A 16,924-nucleotide genomic window follows, 5' to 3' on the forward strand; every position below is an offset into this window, starting at 1 on the left:
CTGTTTGCCCCGTCCGTTTTAAAAAAGAAGCCTTGATTGACAGCTTCATGCAAAAATGTGCAGTGCTGAGGGGGCGGGGCTGCTGTGACTGGGTGTATCTTAACTACTCTAGGAGCAACGACTGTAATCAAGGCATTTTTTGAATTACCCCCAAGTAGCAGGTTAGCAAAGACCTGGGGGTTTACTTACACTTTAAGAGAGTGAGAGAGAGAGGAAAATTAATGGAATTAATTTGATTTAAAGTGATAATCATGATGATGAAAATGATCTTGATCAGAACATGAACTGAGAATACAAAGGTCAGTCTTGGACCCATACCAGGTTGGAGATCACAGGAAATGATAAAAATTTATTAATGATGGCGCACTAAATACTGATTGTTTCCACTTAGTTACAAAGTTAGATTTTTTAAAATCCCATGATTCCCTGTGCGCGTCGCTATCTTGTGTGGCACTGTAACATTAGCATGTAACCCAAGCCACCGATTTTAGCCGATTTTAGCCGTTTGTCATGCCACATACGTGCGTTGTGTGGGGTTGCTCAAACAGAGCAAAAAACAGTTTAATTGCATTTCTAAAATTATAAAAAGTGAAGGAGAACAAACAGAATGTCTGTCCATGGAACGGACAAACAAATGGACGTGACCCAGAAAAGTGACACTATAAACTCTGTAGCGATCATTTTATCACAGGCAAGTGCATATATTATATATGCATCTCTTGTCAGCCCACCGAGATGTTATGATGTTTTCATATGAATACACAACTCGTATGTTTATGTTATCATTCAGGCTGCACGTCATTGGAAAGCTACGATTCTTGCGATTGAAGCCATATAAAAAGCATTTAATGATCATACCGCCAAAGTTATCAATGCTTCTGTCAGATCAATTGAAAAGTACAGTAATACGTCATCTTACCTCTGAAGCCTCATATTGACCAGGTGAAAAACAATATTCCAGCAAAAACGATCCCGTTAGCTTGTCAAAGGTCCACACACCCGTCGCTATATGCCTCCAAAGACTTGTATGCTTTCATTTCATCCAATGTGTAGGCACTTACACTGTTCACCAGATAGTCTACAATGTCTGCATTCAAAACGGCCGGGAACGTATCTATGTCGATTTCACTCAACTTCTGTAAATACCTTGCTTTGCAAGTTGCATTCAAATTATCTCTGTAGATTTTTTGTTCATTTTGGCTATTTTTATCTGGTTTTGATGTCATTTTGAAAGTTTCAGGGGACAAAAATGTATTGTGTTAGATGTTCATTCAATAATCTTCTGGACCTGCTTAATCACAGTCATAGCGGTCAGCTGGTGCTCTTAACGCAGATTTTTAGCTGTATTTCATCAAAAGATTATGCTTAGAGAGATGATACAAAATAAGTAGTGGGCCATTATTAAATAAATAATTTTAATGATAAACAAATTGGTGTAATGCTAGAAATTTAAAGCTGCATTTTAGGAAAAAAGCAGAAAGCCATCTTTGGATTTGGATGTTCCTAGTGGTTAGGTTAACGCTATTATACAGTATACGCTTTAGCAAATAAGCAGGTTTTGAGTTTACCCTTAAAGGTGGAGAGAGATGCAGCCTCCCGTACTAAGACTGGGAGCTGGTTCCAAAGGCGAGGGGCCTGGTAGCTGAATGCTCTGCCTCCTGTTCTACTTCTAGACACAAACTTCCAGTAGACCAGCAAACTAAGAGCGGAGTGTTAGGGCACTAACAGGTCTCTAAGATGCACAGGAGCTTGATCATGTAGAGCTTTGTATCCTAACAGGAGGATTTAAAACTCTTCTAGATTTTACAGGGAGCCAATACTGGATAAATATGCTCTCTCCTGTTAGTACCCGTTAGTATTCTAGCTGCAGCATTCTGAATTAACTGGGGACTTTTTAGTGAGTTACTAGGACATCCTGACAGTAGAGAGTTACAATAATCTAATCTAGATGTAACAAATGCATGGATTAGTTTTTCAGCATCACTCTGGGCCAAGAAATTCCTTAGAGATATTACAGAGGTAGAAGAAGGCTGTCCTTACGATTTGTCTAATATGAGAGTTAAAAGATAAGTCAGTATCAAAGATAACGCCTACGTTTTTTACTGTGGTACTGGGTGTTAGTGTAATGCCATCCAGAATAACTATTCGCTCTGATAATTTATCTCCAAGGTGTTTTGGGCCAAATAAAATCACTTTGGTTTCATCCTGGTTAAGAAGGAGAAAGTTACGGCTTATCCAGGATGTGATGTCTTTAAGAGAGGCCTGGAGTTTTAATAACTGATAAGTTTAGTCTGATTTCATTGAGGGATAAAGCTCTGTGTCATCCGCATAGCAATGGCAATTTATATTATGAACTCCATGATCAAAGCAGAACTAAGTAACTTTTTCACCTTAAAAAATCCTTCTCGTAGTCCCTGTGAGGGTAATACAAGTGTTTATGGGGTGATTGGGTTGGTCTTTCATCTCTTCCTGCTGTTTCTAGCCAGAAAACAGCACTTGCAACTTTCCCTGCCTCCGACCTGGTGGCAAGACATACTGATTTACGGCAGCCCATTACAAACTAATGCTAGATTATGACCAACCTCGTGGCTGCACACGGTTGTCTACAAATTCACTTTTCTCAAACTTTTATCATGGCGGAGCCAGCAAAAAAAAGGCAGAGAAGACCTTTGTCTGAGGAACGAAGCAACTTCATGCAGTGACAGCTCAGCAGAAATCACACGACGCGATGACAGTGTGTCTGATTGCGCAACAAGCACGGACACACACTCGCAATCCAGCGCTCTATCAGGCAACACACACACAAATATCCATCTATCTATCTGTCCATCCATCCATCCATCCATTTTCAGAGTCGCTTTGTCGGCACACAAACAAACACATATCACACACATTTCCACACTCCCTTCCGTATTACTCCCACATCATTCATTCATTTTACTTGTCGTATTAGGATTTTTATTGATCGGATGCTACTGTCTTGGGAGATCAAAGGTGCGCATGGAGCTGGGGGGTGGGGCAGGCGACGGGGGCTGCAGAGTTTTTACGACAGTGACATAACCAAAAGAGACCTTTGGGGGAGCGCTAAGCGCAAGTTACTTAGTTCTGCTTTAACTCTGGCGTGCTCTGAGGAGAGATTATTAACATGAACAAAGTGGGTTCTGTCTGATAGGTAGGATTTAACCAACCCAGCACTTTTTCTTTAATCCTAAAAACACTTTTCAGTCTCTGCAGCAATAAAAGATGATCCAAGATTCAAGATTTAAGATATATCGACATTTATATTGTGGCGATATAGAAGATTACAATATCGCCTGTAATGATATATTTAAATTAATTTTTTGTATTAAAATACTTGTTTTAGGAGTCACTGCTTTCACTACTTATCAGGACAGCATGAAACGCACAGTTAGATGGATTTCTGAGTGTCTTCTAACTAGGGCTGTAGTCCACAAAGGAAATGGTTGGACGACCAAGACTATGGCGTAGCGATTAGTCGACCAAAAACGGAGAATGAAGGAGCAGGTCGAGAAGAAAAAAAAAGAGAGACAAATATTTTGTTTTGGCTTTTTGTGGTGCCGATTTGCTTTTAAACAAAGACCATTTATGATATGAACCTTATTCAAGCATTGGCCACAACCCAACAAAGCAAAAGTAAAACCTATACAGGTCCGACAGACATTAGGTATTTATATCCGTCCCCGACGTGAAACCGACAATTAAAACCATTTTTTTCCTCATACAAATGACATATTTATGTTTGATTTAGTGGTAAACCTGCTTTTATTAATAAACAATGTCGACATCAGATCAGCGCACGGGGAAACAAACGCACGTCAAACACTAGTGCGCAGTGTGCCCCACGTCGCCAGAGACAACAGTGGACCTATTTACATAATCCACATATCAAATATAAAGATAATCCATGTTCTTGTGCAGAAAAAGGACTGATTTAACAGGGGATGCTTGTTCTTCAAGCCTATCTTCATTCACTCCCTCTCTGCTCTCTGCTCTGATCTGATCTGCTCTTTTTTTAAAACGGTATTGAAACTGATACCATTGATGGTCGACCAATGAAAATCTTGGTCGACCACGACGGCATCGACTGGACAACCAAAGTTGGCAGCCCTAGTTCTAACCCAGACCTTCCCCTAAATAAGCCACACTACACAAGTCACTCACACATGCTGTCTTTTGGCACATATTATACATCTGTTTGTTAATAAATGTGCCTGTGTGGCATTTTACATCAGCTAATTTAACTCATACTAACATTACTAAGTTAAAAATATTGAAATGTATAAAGTTTATTTCCTTTTATGAAAAAATATTGAGATATGAGTCTTGGTCCATATCGCCCAGCCCTAGTTACCAGTGTGCCTAGTTGACACTGTTCAAAATAAATAAATCTGTCGACTAATTTTGCTTTTTTTTGGCCTGTCGAATGCGTGTGAACTACTGAAAATAACAATTTTTTTGTGTCTGGACCCAGGAGTTGAACACCTCTGACTTGCAAAAAAAACTCTCTGTTGCTACCTCAACTTATTTTAGTGTTGTTCTGTGCTATCTGGGTTAGGACCTAACAGGCTAATGGAGAAAATGGAGTGGCTCTGTGAGCAGTGAATGAACGATAAGAAGAGTGTTGCTTTGTATCCAGGTGACGGTATCAGGCAACACAACAGGGGGATGATCCTGTTGATGAAATGTAGTGTGAGCTCAATGGAATGTGTGTGAGCTGCTTTTGTTCACGGTGTGTTTATGTGCAAGTGCACATGTGTTTCAGCATGCCTGCATGATGGTGGGAGTGTGTGTTTTCAGGCGCATGAAGTGTGCGTGGTTATCCGTGTGTGTACATGCTCCAAGTTTTCACTGAGGACAGTGCAGACTCTGTGACTGGCTCATTAAAAGACACATGCTCGGCTGATTCTTGGTCCTCTCTCACTGTCCATTTTTGTTTAGTCTCAAAAGCGCAGGGGGAAGCTGCAGTATGCTAACTCGCATAACTAAAATCAATATTATAACCACAATAAAGCATTTCGATCCAACTTTGAAAAAGGAAGATGGATTACTCATCTGTATTGATTGCATCTCAGTTATTTAATAAAGACTGGACCTCAATGTAAAGGATTATACATCCTGATATGGTCTATGTCATTAGATCTACTTGCGGCTCTGTTTCTTGCTGTTTGCTGACTAAGCTTAATCCTATTTTGTATATTTTGCTCAGGTGGAGATCAATAGTCACCACATCAATGACAAAGACATCGAGGCTTTGGTGGACAACACCCAGGACCAGCAGGAACAAGTCTTTGAAAAGCCTCAAGAGAGCGAGAGGTAGAGAATAAATCATGTCTTGTCCTGTTTCTTTATTTAAAACATGCAGCTGTATCTTTGTGTGGCTACACTTTCCTCCTCTGCTGAGTAGTTTGTCTTTGTATGTTGTTCTGATGATGTGACGAGGTGAGGTCACTGAGGTGATCTAATAAAACTTCAGCACAACACTGAAAATTAGCAGGTGTGTAGCTATCACACATCACTGAATAAAAGTGTGTACCCTGGAGCTGTAACTAGTTCTTATTTGATCAGTAAGGCACGAGTCCATCAAATTATGTTTCTTCACTTTCATTTTGGGATGTTTTTTGCAATTGTTGTGGGATTGTCTCTGCTCAGCAAATTATAATACGTATTAATAGTGTTATAAAACACAAACTGTTATCATCTGCAAACTGAATTGTTACAGTTAAGCTACTTGTGCCTCCTTGTGGTTAAAACAGAAAAGCACAGAATGGGGCTAACCCATTAAACAAAAGGCATTAACAGCAGGACAGTCTCATAAATCAAGTATATGTGAACACATGACCCTTATAAATATTTTTCTCCTTCAGCCCAAAACATATTCCCGATGATGTCCCTGAAGGTTTGTCTGAGGAGCCTCACACCACAGATTTACAGAAAGAGCCTGAGTTACCTCCTTTCCCTGAGGTTAGTGAAGTCCTTGTTTCTAGACTTCCATTCTTGACAAAAGCTCATGTGTGCTGATTATGATCACATGATATGTGATTGATGATAATTTACCTCAGGGTGTGGATTATTTTTACTTCATTTGTTTTACCGTTGACAAGGTTTGCCATGTTTATTTCTCTACGCACAGAGCATTACTACTCTCCTTGACACCAGCACCTTGAAATCCAAAGTAGATCTGGGTAGACGGCGTAGTCGAACACGTCCGACGCGCTCTTTCCGTATAGGGTTGGATCAGACTGAAAGACGGGACTGGAGGGTCCACGACTCTTTAGGTTCATATCATCTCTAAAAACCTAATCGAGGTCTTTGGCTACATCCATCCACAGGGGGTTGTTGATGTTCTCCGGTTTTTGTTTTAGATGAAAATAGTACATCTGTCAAGCAGAGGGAATCTGATTCAGAGGAGGAACAGCCTAAACCAAAGGCAACTTTTTCTCCTCCTTCCTCCCAAAAAGTCTCAGCGTTCCCTGTTGTGAGTCCTGCTGCCCTGATTGTGAGTTATCTTAGTAAGTTTCTTATGTAACACAGCTTTAGGTTGCATTTATTCAGATTGCAACTCCTTGTTGTTTAAGGCTCAGTTGAAAAAGCGAGTACCGACTGGAGGCACAGGAAGAGGAGAGGAAACAGAGGAGGACAAGTCAACAGAGGAGAAAGAGAATCAAGATGAGGAGGGGACGCTGTCTTCGTCACAGCTCTCACGTTCTCCTCGTTCAGCTTCACGCCTTGCAGGTGCTGCGCTGGTGCTGCCACCTTTAGCCAAGAAAGATGGAGGGTAAGAAGGACAGAGTACCACCTTATCCCTCTTTAATGGGACATTTCTGTAAACATGGAGGATGAAACATAGTTCAAATATTTGAAAACATGCATACTAATGGGGGAACTTTGTGTCTCATGCAGTCTCGTTGCTTCACCTGCTTGGCTTAAAGAGCTGAAGTCAAAGAAACGCCTGAGTCAGCGTGATAGTGTTGTCTGAGCAACCAGGTAACCCCTTTAATTTGTTACAGAGGGTTTGAGAGGGTTCTCCCCTGCGCAGTTGATCGTCAGGGCCCCCAACGCTGTGATTTTGATCCCCTACGCTGTGATGTCGGCCCCTACGATTGATTGATTGATTGATTGATTGATTGATTGATTGATTGATTGATTGATTGATTGATTGATTGAATTTATTTTCATGTCATGCACACAATGTGTTCAACCCTCATGGGCTCATAAGACACCGGAAAGTTCAGTTGCAGTGGTTTACAGTAACATTTCATAACATTACAAAGTTGCAGGCTCCTGGCACAGTTCAATCTTGAATAATGTGTTCAGGCTTTTGAAATGAAATCTGATATAACAAAGGTTCTTTTCTTGAAACACACTTCAAGTTTTTTGTAACCATTTAACCAAAAAAAAATCAACGTAATTTGAAGACATTTTTTTTAAAAGAAGATTCCTTATGTTCAGTGTTTGGAATTACGGCGTTTAAAATGACGGCGTTAGGTAACGGCGTTTATTTTTCAGTAATGAGTCTAATGGGCCGTTAACGTTACTGATCGTTAAATGCGGTGCGTTACATTCATTGATTGAATAAACTGTGACCTGAAAGCACCCCTGGTTTTCGGATCACAGCTGTAGTGAGGAGGTGGGTTAAAAACAAGGTGAGCAATTATGATTGGCTAAGGCGGCGTCATGTTTCATGGTAGCCAATCAGAGCCAGTGTTTTTACACATGTGCCAGCACACACACAAACACACACACACTACAGATTTGATGAAGCAGCAGAGATGGTGAGCATAGAGCAGTCTGATAAAAAGTTGGCATTTTTAAGGTGACGATACAAACACTACTTTAAATTAATTGTGGTCAAAAACAAGAACATGCATGTGAAGTGTACATTATATCCAGGAGAGAAGACTTTGTTGATATCCATTGTTAACAACTCGAATTTAATGACAAGCATCTAAAAAATCTGAATTCTTTGACATATAGCAACTTTTTTTTTTAACAGTAACGCAAATAGTTACTTTCCTTGGTAATGAGTTACTTTTATTATAGAGTAATTCAGTTACTAACTCAGTTACTTTTTGGATCAAGTAGTGAGTAACTATAACTAATTACTTTTTTAAAGTAATGTTCCCAGCACTGCTTATTTTATCATACAATGGATAGTAAGCAAAAAGTGAATCTCATTTTCAATTTCATCTAAATCACAAAGTAAACAAACTTGGTCTTCCTCGAGGATGACATTAAACCTGCATGTCTCTAAAGCTAAAGGCAAGGTTCCTGAACATAACTGTGTGCAGATGGATCTTTGTCTTTGGTTAAATCGAACTTAACATAAGTTTCTACACTGTAGCAATCTTTTATGAGACAATACGTTCTTAGTTTTGGTTTACACCATATGTTAACTTACCATTTCTCTTTGTACATAAGAAACATATTTCTCTTAACCTCCTGGATATCACAGGGTACCTTATTTAGAAAAATGAAGGACATATTATTCGTACAAAGTACACATTTTAACTCATTTGCCCAAGGGTGACAATGGTAGGTAGGCACTGGGAGACCCCTGCGACCCTGAAAACAGGAACAAGCGGGTATGTAAATAGATGGATGGATGGATGACAATGATAGGCATCCCAAATAAAGACCTTTTTTTGAGTCTCTGATCTGACATCTTAACAAGTCTATTCCAAAGCTGAAGCATTTCACCTTTATGTCTGATGTTTGGAGGCTCCAATCCCATATCTCTATTCACAATGAGAACTGGCATTAATTTATGGACTCCAAGAAGGGCCTCAGAGCTCTTTGATGTACAGAATTACAGCTTGGATGTTCTCGGAATCCCCAAACACCGGAAGCATAATCGGACACTGGACACACATGAATGATAAAGTTGTGTAGAAGTCTGAAATCCCAGATTACCACAATATTCAACTTTGTTCAATACAGACCCCAGAGCTCTACCAGCTGACTGAGTTAGAACACCCACAGCTTCTTTAAGTAATATGTTATTCTGTGTTTCAACCAGCGCAGGGGGGATTTTTTGTTGGTTTTTCCTTTTTTAATCGGTACCTTCTTAAGAATTGTTGCACACTTGGACACAAAAGGGAATTCCAGGCGTCTATGGGTTGTCTTAACTCTTTTTAATCTGCACACACGTCAGCCGCTCCGTCTATATAATACAGGCGATTTGCTCCCACTTTCACTTGAGGACCCCGAGGACCCCTGCAGCTACCTAGCTGCCCCGATGTTGCCTATGTGCATCCTCCGCTTTGTAACCCATAATTACCTTCCAATATAAACAGTGTGCTTCAACCGAGACATAGCGTGTAGCGGCACGTGAAGCTGCTCGTCATGTTTATAACTCACATCGGATCATTCGACATGCACGCGCAGATGTGACTAGTGTCGGATTGAAACGGGTTCGGGCTTAAAGAGACATCCACCGGACAGTGATAACCCAAACACTGACACTGCTGAATTTAACTGACCAACTTCATAAAGCATTTGCTGCACTTAGTTTCTCCCTCTTGAAATGTAAATGATAAAATATGAACAAGTTTGATGGATCAAATAACGTCCACTCCATGTTTTTTAGAGAGATTTTCAGCTCCTTTTGTGTGTTTTCAATACAATGGAGAATTAAAAAGTGATGTTTTTTTTAATTATTATTTTTGTGAATGGGGGAAAAAGACAAGAAAGAATTCTCAATTTCAATTTCTGACAACAAAGATTCCCATTAAAGCTATTTTCTTTTGAAAACCATATACAGTATAATATTCCTACATACTACCATCTGATTGCAATTAACTCAATGGGCACCCAATTACATCAACTGTGATCAGCAGTGTTGTAAGGGCTCAGGGTTCCTTTAGAAGGTCAGGTGTGTGGAGTGAGCGGTCGGAGTGACACTGGCCTTCATTTATCAACCTTGCGTGAAAACGGGTGCCAATTTGAATACACATGTGGTTGTAAGACAAAAAAATGAAAGGAAATCCTCACATCTGAGGTGGAGCAAAACAAAGATGTGCTTTTTGACAGCGTGAAAACTGGACTTAAAGGTATAGTTTTGCATCATTCCTGTGTTTACAGCATTTTGCTGTTTGCTACTCATTTGCCCGTTGGCCACGGTATAAGGGCGCTCATAGGTGAAATCTGCCCCCCTGTGTGCACTGCTTACAACTTCACAACAGAGATCCTGGAGAGACACACGGAAATTATATTAACATCAGTTGTCCGCACGCTTTAGGCTAGAAATTAACAAACCCCTTAAATGACTAAATGTTGTCCGTTGACTGTGCTTATTGTGCCTTTAGCCGATTTCATCACATTACTCATCAAATATTACTGATGAAGTTTAAGGTGTACTTTATATTTTATGACATATACATGAATGATACACAGCAGCATGTCCCTGGTCCAATACAGAGCAGAAGCAACTGTGCACACTTGTGTGTGTGTGTGTACTGTTGAACCACACACTCCTGCTTGGATGGTACCAGAGTTTACCAGCAACGTATACAGTATTCCATGGAAGGGAAACCAAAAAAGTGGTGTCAGTAATAAAGTGGGGTTTTTGGAAATTCAATTTATTTAGTTTGCATTGTTTTATTAATCCGTTTAGATCTGTTCTGAATGTGTGTCTGCTTGTGTTTAAATGACAGCTGAGGTTAGTTTCATTCTTTATTTTCAGACTCAGTCAGATTTTGCTGTGCTGCACCGCAAAGGCACACACAGATTTTTGTACCCGAGGTCAGACCTGAGGTGAGGTCTGATCGTAGCGTACGCTCACGTCAGAATTGATTAATACCGAAGCTTGCGTGACTGTGGTCTAACGCACATCGTACGCTCAGATCTGAACATATGATAATAATAATAATAAGAGCCATAAATATGCCTCAACGTTGTCCACAATTGTTTTGAGACTTTAAATATGGTAATGTGTTAAAAGCGATGAGGAAGGCAGATGGAATTTTAACTTCAACCATAAATAAAGTCAATGTGCAAAGACCAGCTTAGAAACCAATAAGACCAATATATATCTTACTGTTAATGGGCTGCAACACATGACAGAAAGATAATCAGCATTAGATGAGAATAACCCTTAAAGTGTTCTGTATACGGTTCTTAGAAACAATAGCATGACTGCAGGCTTTTGGATTGAACAGCATCTTTTGATGCTAGTCAATATTAATCTCAGCTCAATGGATAATCTGTCAAAACAACTGAGGGGTTGAAAACTTTCTGGCAGGGAAGTGGAGAGAGCCCACAATGAAGTAATGCAGACTGTGATTAAACTGACAACAGAGACAAACACGGGGCGGGTCTTTATTACTGCTGTTCTTTCTCAATTGGTCAGTCAAAACTGAACAGTCAGTGTGGATGTTCTCACTCTACAGAAACATATTTCTGTTAAGGCTGTAGCTCATTGTTGTAGTTTGCATCTCATTAGAAATTGAGCTTCATGAGGATTTTTTTTTTTTTTTTTTTTTTTTTTTTTCAAAAAGCAACAAAGCTCATGAATACATACAAAATCCTTGTCTACTGATGTAGTGTCATTATTTAGATATCAAACAATTTTCAGTCCTAACTCTATTTGTCCTTCCCGTAGGACACATCCTGTCGCTGCACTTCAACAATAAAGAGTCCATCTCAGCCACTGCCACTGCCACTGCTGCACCATTCCTCCATCCAGCTTCATCAGTGCCTTATTTTGAAGATTTACTGAGACATTAGGCAGAGTAATTCAGACTTTTAACCAACTGACATAATCAAAGAACACGTTGAAACTGTAACTGGGATATGTTCAAGCCAAGTATGTATTTGTGTACACTTGTTTGAATGTGTGTGTGCATGTCATATCCTGACAGAAAACAATGTTACTTAGATTAAATAGATGTCTGCCTTTTTTTGCACATGCATGCCTTTTTATATTAGATAACTCATATTATGTTATTCCTTGGCTCAAATCCTGTTTTTCAATTTCAGAAAAATTCTAATAATTAAAGTTTGTGACTTTAGCATGAAAAACAGGAAAGCAAGACATGTACATTTCTAAGTACACCACCCTCGTTTAGGTCTCACTACGAAACACATGTACTGTATGCACACTGACATAACTAAAGCTGGAAAAGCTGAGAGGTTATTACTTACTGATGACAGACTTACAGTTACAATATTTTCACTCTTTACTAAACTCCTTCAGTTTACAGGGAAAAGGCCTCTGCTTTCCTATCTGTGGTGTCCTGTGCAGCTGTTGGTTGAAGGGAAGTCGGGTATTCTGCTTTTATGTTGCAAACAATCCTATTGTCTTAGAGTTCCAATGTGTGCTGTCAATCAGAGCTAATAATCATACAGTCTTATTACAGTTCTTTTAGTGGACTGCATTTTTTAAATGCCTTCCCAAGTGTACAACCAGTTTATGAAAAACCTTTTAAATTACACAATGTGCTCTTGTGAACTAGCAGCCTTATTGCAATCCTTAGTTGCCATTTTAGCTAAAAAAATAAAAAATAAAAAATAAAAAAAAAAGATTTTAAACCCCAAGAGAAGATCCAATAAAATAAAATAAAACTCCTAAAATAAGAATAAAAAACAAAATACATTTTAAACAATTGTATGTGTTTAAAGTAACAGAAAATAAATAAAAAATAATATTTGCTACATTTAAATCAAAGATCTTCCCACACACTTTTAAGTCCCATTTTTCCAATGTGGTACCTCTCATTGTCAACTCCCCTTCCTCTTCAGTATCTGACACTGTTCTTGGCCACTTGTCAATCAGAGAACAGTTGCATCAGTGAGGTTACAGTTTCATCCCAGATGCATGGCATTTACTGCACCGCTAGGTGAGCACACACCCAAAGCTGGTACCCAGTTCATGTACCCGATTGCACGGAAACAGTGGAATACAGCAAAGTAGAAGAGATTAGAGAGAAATGCCAAATAATTTCAGAAACACTGAATAAACACAGTGGACTCCTTTGTGTAATGTATCCACAGCATGTAAATAAAAAAAGAAAAGAAAATACCACACAAAAACATTCATAAAGGTCATCCAAACTACAGATTTCTCACACGAGCTGTGGACTAGTGTATATTTTAATCAATGATCAGTATCATTTCCCTGGAATGTTCCTGCCTGATCTTATTAGTACAGCCATAACTACTGAAAAACCTCAACAGTGAGCTGCGAGAATATTTTAACTCAATGAGGACGTGTTTTTGTACAATCTGAGGAAAGTGCACTAACCAGCTTGATATTCTGTTATGTGCCTTATTTCTTATTTTTAAATAAATGAATGTCAATTCTGTAAAATGTAATGATTAACTTACTGTTTGTCACAAGGAAAATGAGGGGAATTTATTAAAACTTTTTTTTATGAAATGAATTGAACTCTGTGTGTTTTCTGGTTGATTCTGCACATTACATCTTTTTCACAAGCGTCTCTGCTCCTTCTGTTGTTATTGGTCAGGTTAGATAAAAAAAATTAAATAAAATAATAAAAACCATGAGTGGACCAGAGTGTGGATTCTTAAAAAAGCAAGAAGACCAGATGGAAGTGCAAGTTAACTGGGTGTGACTAATAGTGCTGAGTGAGACTGAGCTGTGTTCATTCTCCTGGTTGGCAGAGAGTGCTTTTGCCCACCATAGGATCATGATCACGATGGCAACATGGGCTGAGCAGGGCACTGGTTTGCCAGCGTGCCAGGAACAGAGGGCAATTCTTTTAGGAAGCAGTGTGACGGACACAATAGGTGCTACAGACTTGCTGCATCAACAGGCTTTTTGCTGCTGTGGCCAGAAATAAACCATAAATACCCCCACTGGCATCCACCGACCGCTCGCCAGGCCTCCACAACCACACACACCCTCACACTGAGACAGACAGGGAAGAAAAGGGAGAGACTGAGAGCGTGGCTTGTACAGGGTGCAGCGAAGCACAAGCCACTCAGGTAAAAATGTATTAAACTCATTTCATTCCTGTAAGGTTTTTATCCACATTCAGAGTCTGGCTTTACATATAGCGATATGTCTCCATAACTGACTATTCAATTCAACTAAAGGTTTTGCTGGAAAACTAGAAAAAGTTGTTTTTTTTTTAAGTTCCAGACAATTGCAATTCTTAACTGTGTTCTTGTGCTTTTTAATGAAGGAATAAAATGACAGAACAGCAGGGAACCCCAAACCAGCTGCCAGTAGAGAAGGGCCAAGAGGGGGCAGGAGCCGTTTATAAGGTAACACATTTTTCTAAAGGATGTTTTTTTAGATCCATGATGCAGGTATTATTGATGTTTGGGAATTAATTCAACTCCCTTATATTTTACAGCTGGCAGTTTTTGAGTTGGAGAACTTCCGCGGTAAAAAACTGGAGCTCTCGAGTGAATGTAAAGATGTGTTTGAAAAGACACAGAGAGTTGGCTCTGTCATTGTGGAGTCTGGCCCGTGAGTCCTTGTTCAATGACTCGTGTTCTGTTACTTGGTAAGATTACTCTGCATGAACATAAGCACTGATTGATGTAAAGCAGTTTGTATTTATCTTCAGATGGGTGGGGTTTGAGCGATCAAGCTTTGTAGGAGAGCAGTTCGTGCTGGAGAAAGGAGAGTACCCTCGCTGGAGCACCTGGACCAACTGCCAGAATAGCTACACTTTGACTTCCTTCAAACCTCTGAAAGTGGTCTGTATTTTTTCATCGATCTATTCTTCATCTTGTGTGTGTAGTTTTAAGTAATGAGTGCTTGCTGTCTCTCTCTTCAGGACAGTGCAGATCACAAGCTGTACCTGTTTGAGAATGCAGGATTTGAAGGCAGAAAGATGGAGGTTGTGGATGATGATGTGCCCAGTCTGTGGGCTCATGGTTTCCAGGACCGAGTGGCCAGTGTTAAGGCTGTCAGTGGAACGTAAGATGAGGCTCTCTGTCATTGTGTAGTTATACCTACCTATAAAAGCAAGGGAAGTCTGTGTGTGTGTGTGCGTGCGTGCGTGTGTGTGGAGCAAATATCTCCCCGACGCGTTGAGAGTTCGACCTGAAACTCGGTCGACGAGTTCCAAATACCCCGAGTGTGTGTATCTGTTATTTTGGAGTAATTTGGTCATTTCCAAATGTTTATTTTAATTTTATTTCACTTCTGGACGGCCCCGAAATGAAACCTATTCAACTTTTGACCCCAGGGTGTGAGGGGGCGCTAGCGCACCATCTTCACTGCACAGCTCAAGAGTAACGTGTGCGGCCAGAGCCAATCGCTGCGCACACAGCTAAGTAGCTGTAAACACACGAGCGATAGAGAAGAAGATAGTTTAGACCGAGACACGGAGCTCTCTGAATAGATTGTTTGAAACCGTCAGCCACTGGTGAGTCTTTTAGAGACACGTTTCCCAACCCGTTCAATTCTCCATCTGGAAAACTGCAGATTCTCTGTGGTGCCGTGCATGGAAGCTAAGCTCTGACCACTCGGTTCAAAGGTAAAAAATGATTTTTTTTTTTTTTTTTTAAAAAAGACAGCCGAGTTGTAGATAATACTTTTATTTACATACTCACTCATGTAGTTTGGAGCTTTATGTTTTGTTTTGCGCAGTTTTGTTACTTTTCTGATTGGCGCTACAGTGTCTATGGAGTTTTGTTATCAGCGTCTCAAACATTCACGGGAACACACAAGGTATTTATTTATTTGATGCGCGCTCACGGAGTCGGATGTAGACACACACACACACGGCTGATGCGCATGCACGGAGTAGATGGATGCACACACACACACAGTATTTATAATAAAAATATACTAAATGAGTAAAATAAAACAAAAACTGAACAATATTTATACAAAAAATACACAAAATCATTCCAGAATCACTACAATGGCACCAAAAACAATAATTATACAAATAATGCACAAAAACACAACAGAAAGATACAAAAATACACATAATGACTCCAAAAAACATACAATACAGAAAAATACACCAAACAAAAAAATATAAAAGTGAGTAAAAAAAAAAAAACATTAACCATGCTCATATTGCACCCACATTTTGCACCCGCAAATATAACCCTTATGCTCCCACATAAATGCATACTTCCGACGGGCACTGTACTAGTTTATAATAATTTGGTATTGGTGTGGTCTGCATTGTATTAAAATTCTTTGTCTACAAATATAGATATTGATTTTATAAAATATTCTTTTAAAGTTTTTTAAAGTGACAATTGAGAATTAGTCACAGTCTTTCTTTTGTGATCTCTCTATAGGTGGGTGGGATACATATATCCTGGCTACAGAGGGCGCCAATATGTGTTTGAACATGGAGACTTCAAGCACTGGAATGACTGGGGAGCCTCAGCACCTCAGATCCAGTCCGTCCGACGAGTGCGGGACATGCAGTGGCATAAGAGAGGATGCTATATTGCCCCTGCACCTACTCCTGCCCCTGCCCCAGCCCCTGTCCCACCCAAACCCAATCCCAACCCTAACCCCAACCCCAAACCTACTCCTAATCCTAATCCTGCACCAAATCCCAAATCCCAACCTTAACCCCAACCTTACCAGCACACCTCTAACGCCTGCCGCTGCACCTGGATAAAGCTCAAGGCAGTCAACCAGTCCTCAGTCTCTCCTTTATGCACCCAATTGCTTTAGCCTGATCTGATAAAGCTATTTTGGAACACAGGAACTGGCATATATATCTAATTTAAATAAAGGTTTTGGCCCTGACTTCTGCTATGCACAATTTATTGCATATTCTTGTTGCATTTTCCGAAAAGAAGAATGGGAGAAAAGTGTTCAACATCCTTCATTTTACCACGCAGATCCATCATTGAAATTAAATTCATGAGTGGCCTGGCCAGACAGCAGGAGTAAAATTTATACAATAGAAACAAATTAAATACCAAAAAAAACCTATATACTAGGTGGTATTTT

The 16,924-nt window shown here is 39.8% G+C and overlaps 2 protein-coding genes across 2 annotated transcripts in view; both read left to right on the top strand.

Annotated features, from left to right (window-relative positions):
* tnks1bp1 (tankyrase 1 binding protein 1) overlaps positions 1-13,396 on the top strand; it is a 33,374-nt gene extending 19,978 nt beyond the window's left edge. Inside the window, exons 4-10 of the mRNA XM_028445783.1 lie at positions 5,228-5,334; positions 5,886-5,982; positions 6,152-6,296; positions 6,384-6,517; positions 6,597-6,796; positions 6,922-7,005; positions 11,621-13,396. Of these exons, the coding sequence (XP_028301584.1) occupies positions 5,228-5,334; positions 5,886-5,982; positions 6,152-6,296; positions 6,384-6,517; positions 6,597-6,796; positions 6,922-6,997 (759 nt within the window). The 3' untranslated portion in view covers positions 6,998-7,005; positions 11,621-13,396. The remainder of the gene's footprint in view (positions 1-5,227; positions 5,335-5,885; positions 5,983-6,151; positions 6,297-6,383; positions 6,518-6,596; positions 6,797-6,921; positions 7,006-11,620) is intronic.
* A 228-nt stretch (positions 13,397-13,624) lies between these two features.
* Positions 13,625-16,676, top strand: crybb3 (crystallin, beta B3). The gene is made up of 6 exons (XM_028445784.1): positions 13,625-13,965; positions 14,166-14,247; positions 14,340-14,455; positions 14,556-14,688; positions 14,769-14,911; positions 16,255-16,676. The coding sequence occupies exons 2-6, from the start codon at positions 14,173-14,175 to the stop codon at positions 16,535-16,537; spliced, it is 750 nt and encodes a 249-aa protein (XP_028301585.1). The 5' UTR covers positions 13,625-13,965; positions 14,166-14,172; the 3' UTR covers positions 16,538-16,676.
* Positions 16,677-16,924: the final 248 nt, after the last annotated feature.

This window comes from Gouania willdenowi, chromosome 5 (assembly GCF_900634775.1).
Source record: "Gouania willdenowi chromosome 5, fGouWil2.1, whole genome shotgun sequence".
NCBI lineage: Eukaryota > Metazoa > Chordata > Actinopteri > Blenniiformes > Gobiesocidae > Gouania > Gouania willdenowi.

What these genes read in the sequence shown, in the direction of transcription:
- crybb3 (XM_028445784.1), top strand. Translation starts at nt 14,173, where the DNA reads ATGACAGAACAGCAGGGAACCCCAAACCAGCTGCCAGTAGAGAAGGGC. An exon ending in GGGCAGGAGCCGTTTATAAG is followed by an intron (nt 14,248 to 14,339) that starts GTAACACATTTT and finishes TATATTTTACAG; the next exon opens with CTGGCAGTTTTTGAGTTGGA. An exon ending in CCTTCAAACCTCTGAAAGTG is followed by an intron (nt 14,689 to 14,768) that starts GTCTGTATTTTT and finishes CTCTCTCTTCAG; the next exon opens with GACAGTGCAGATCACAAGCT.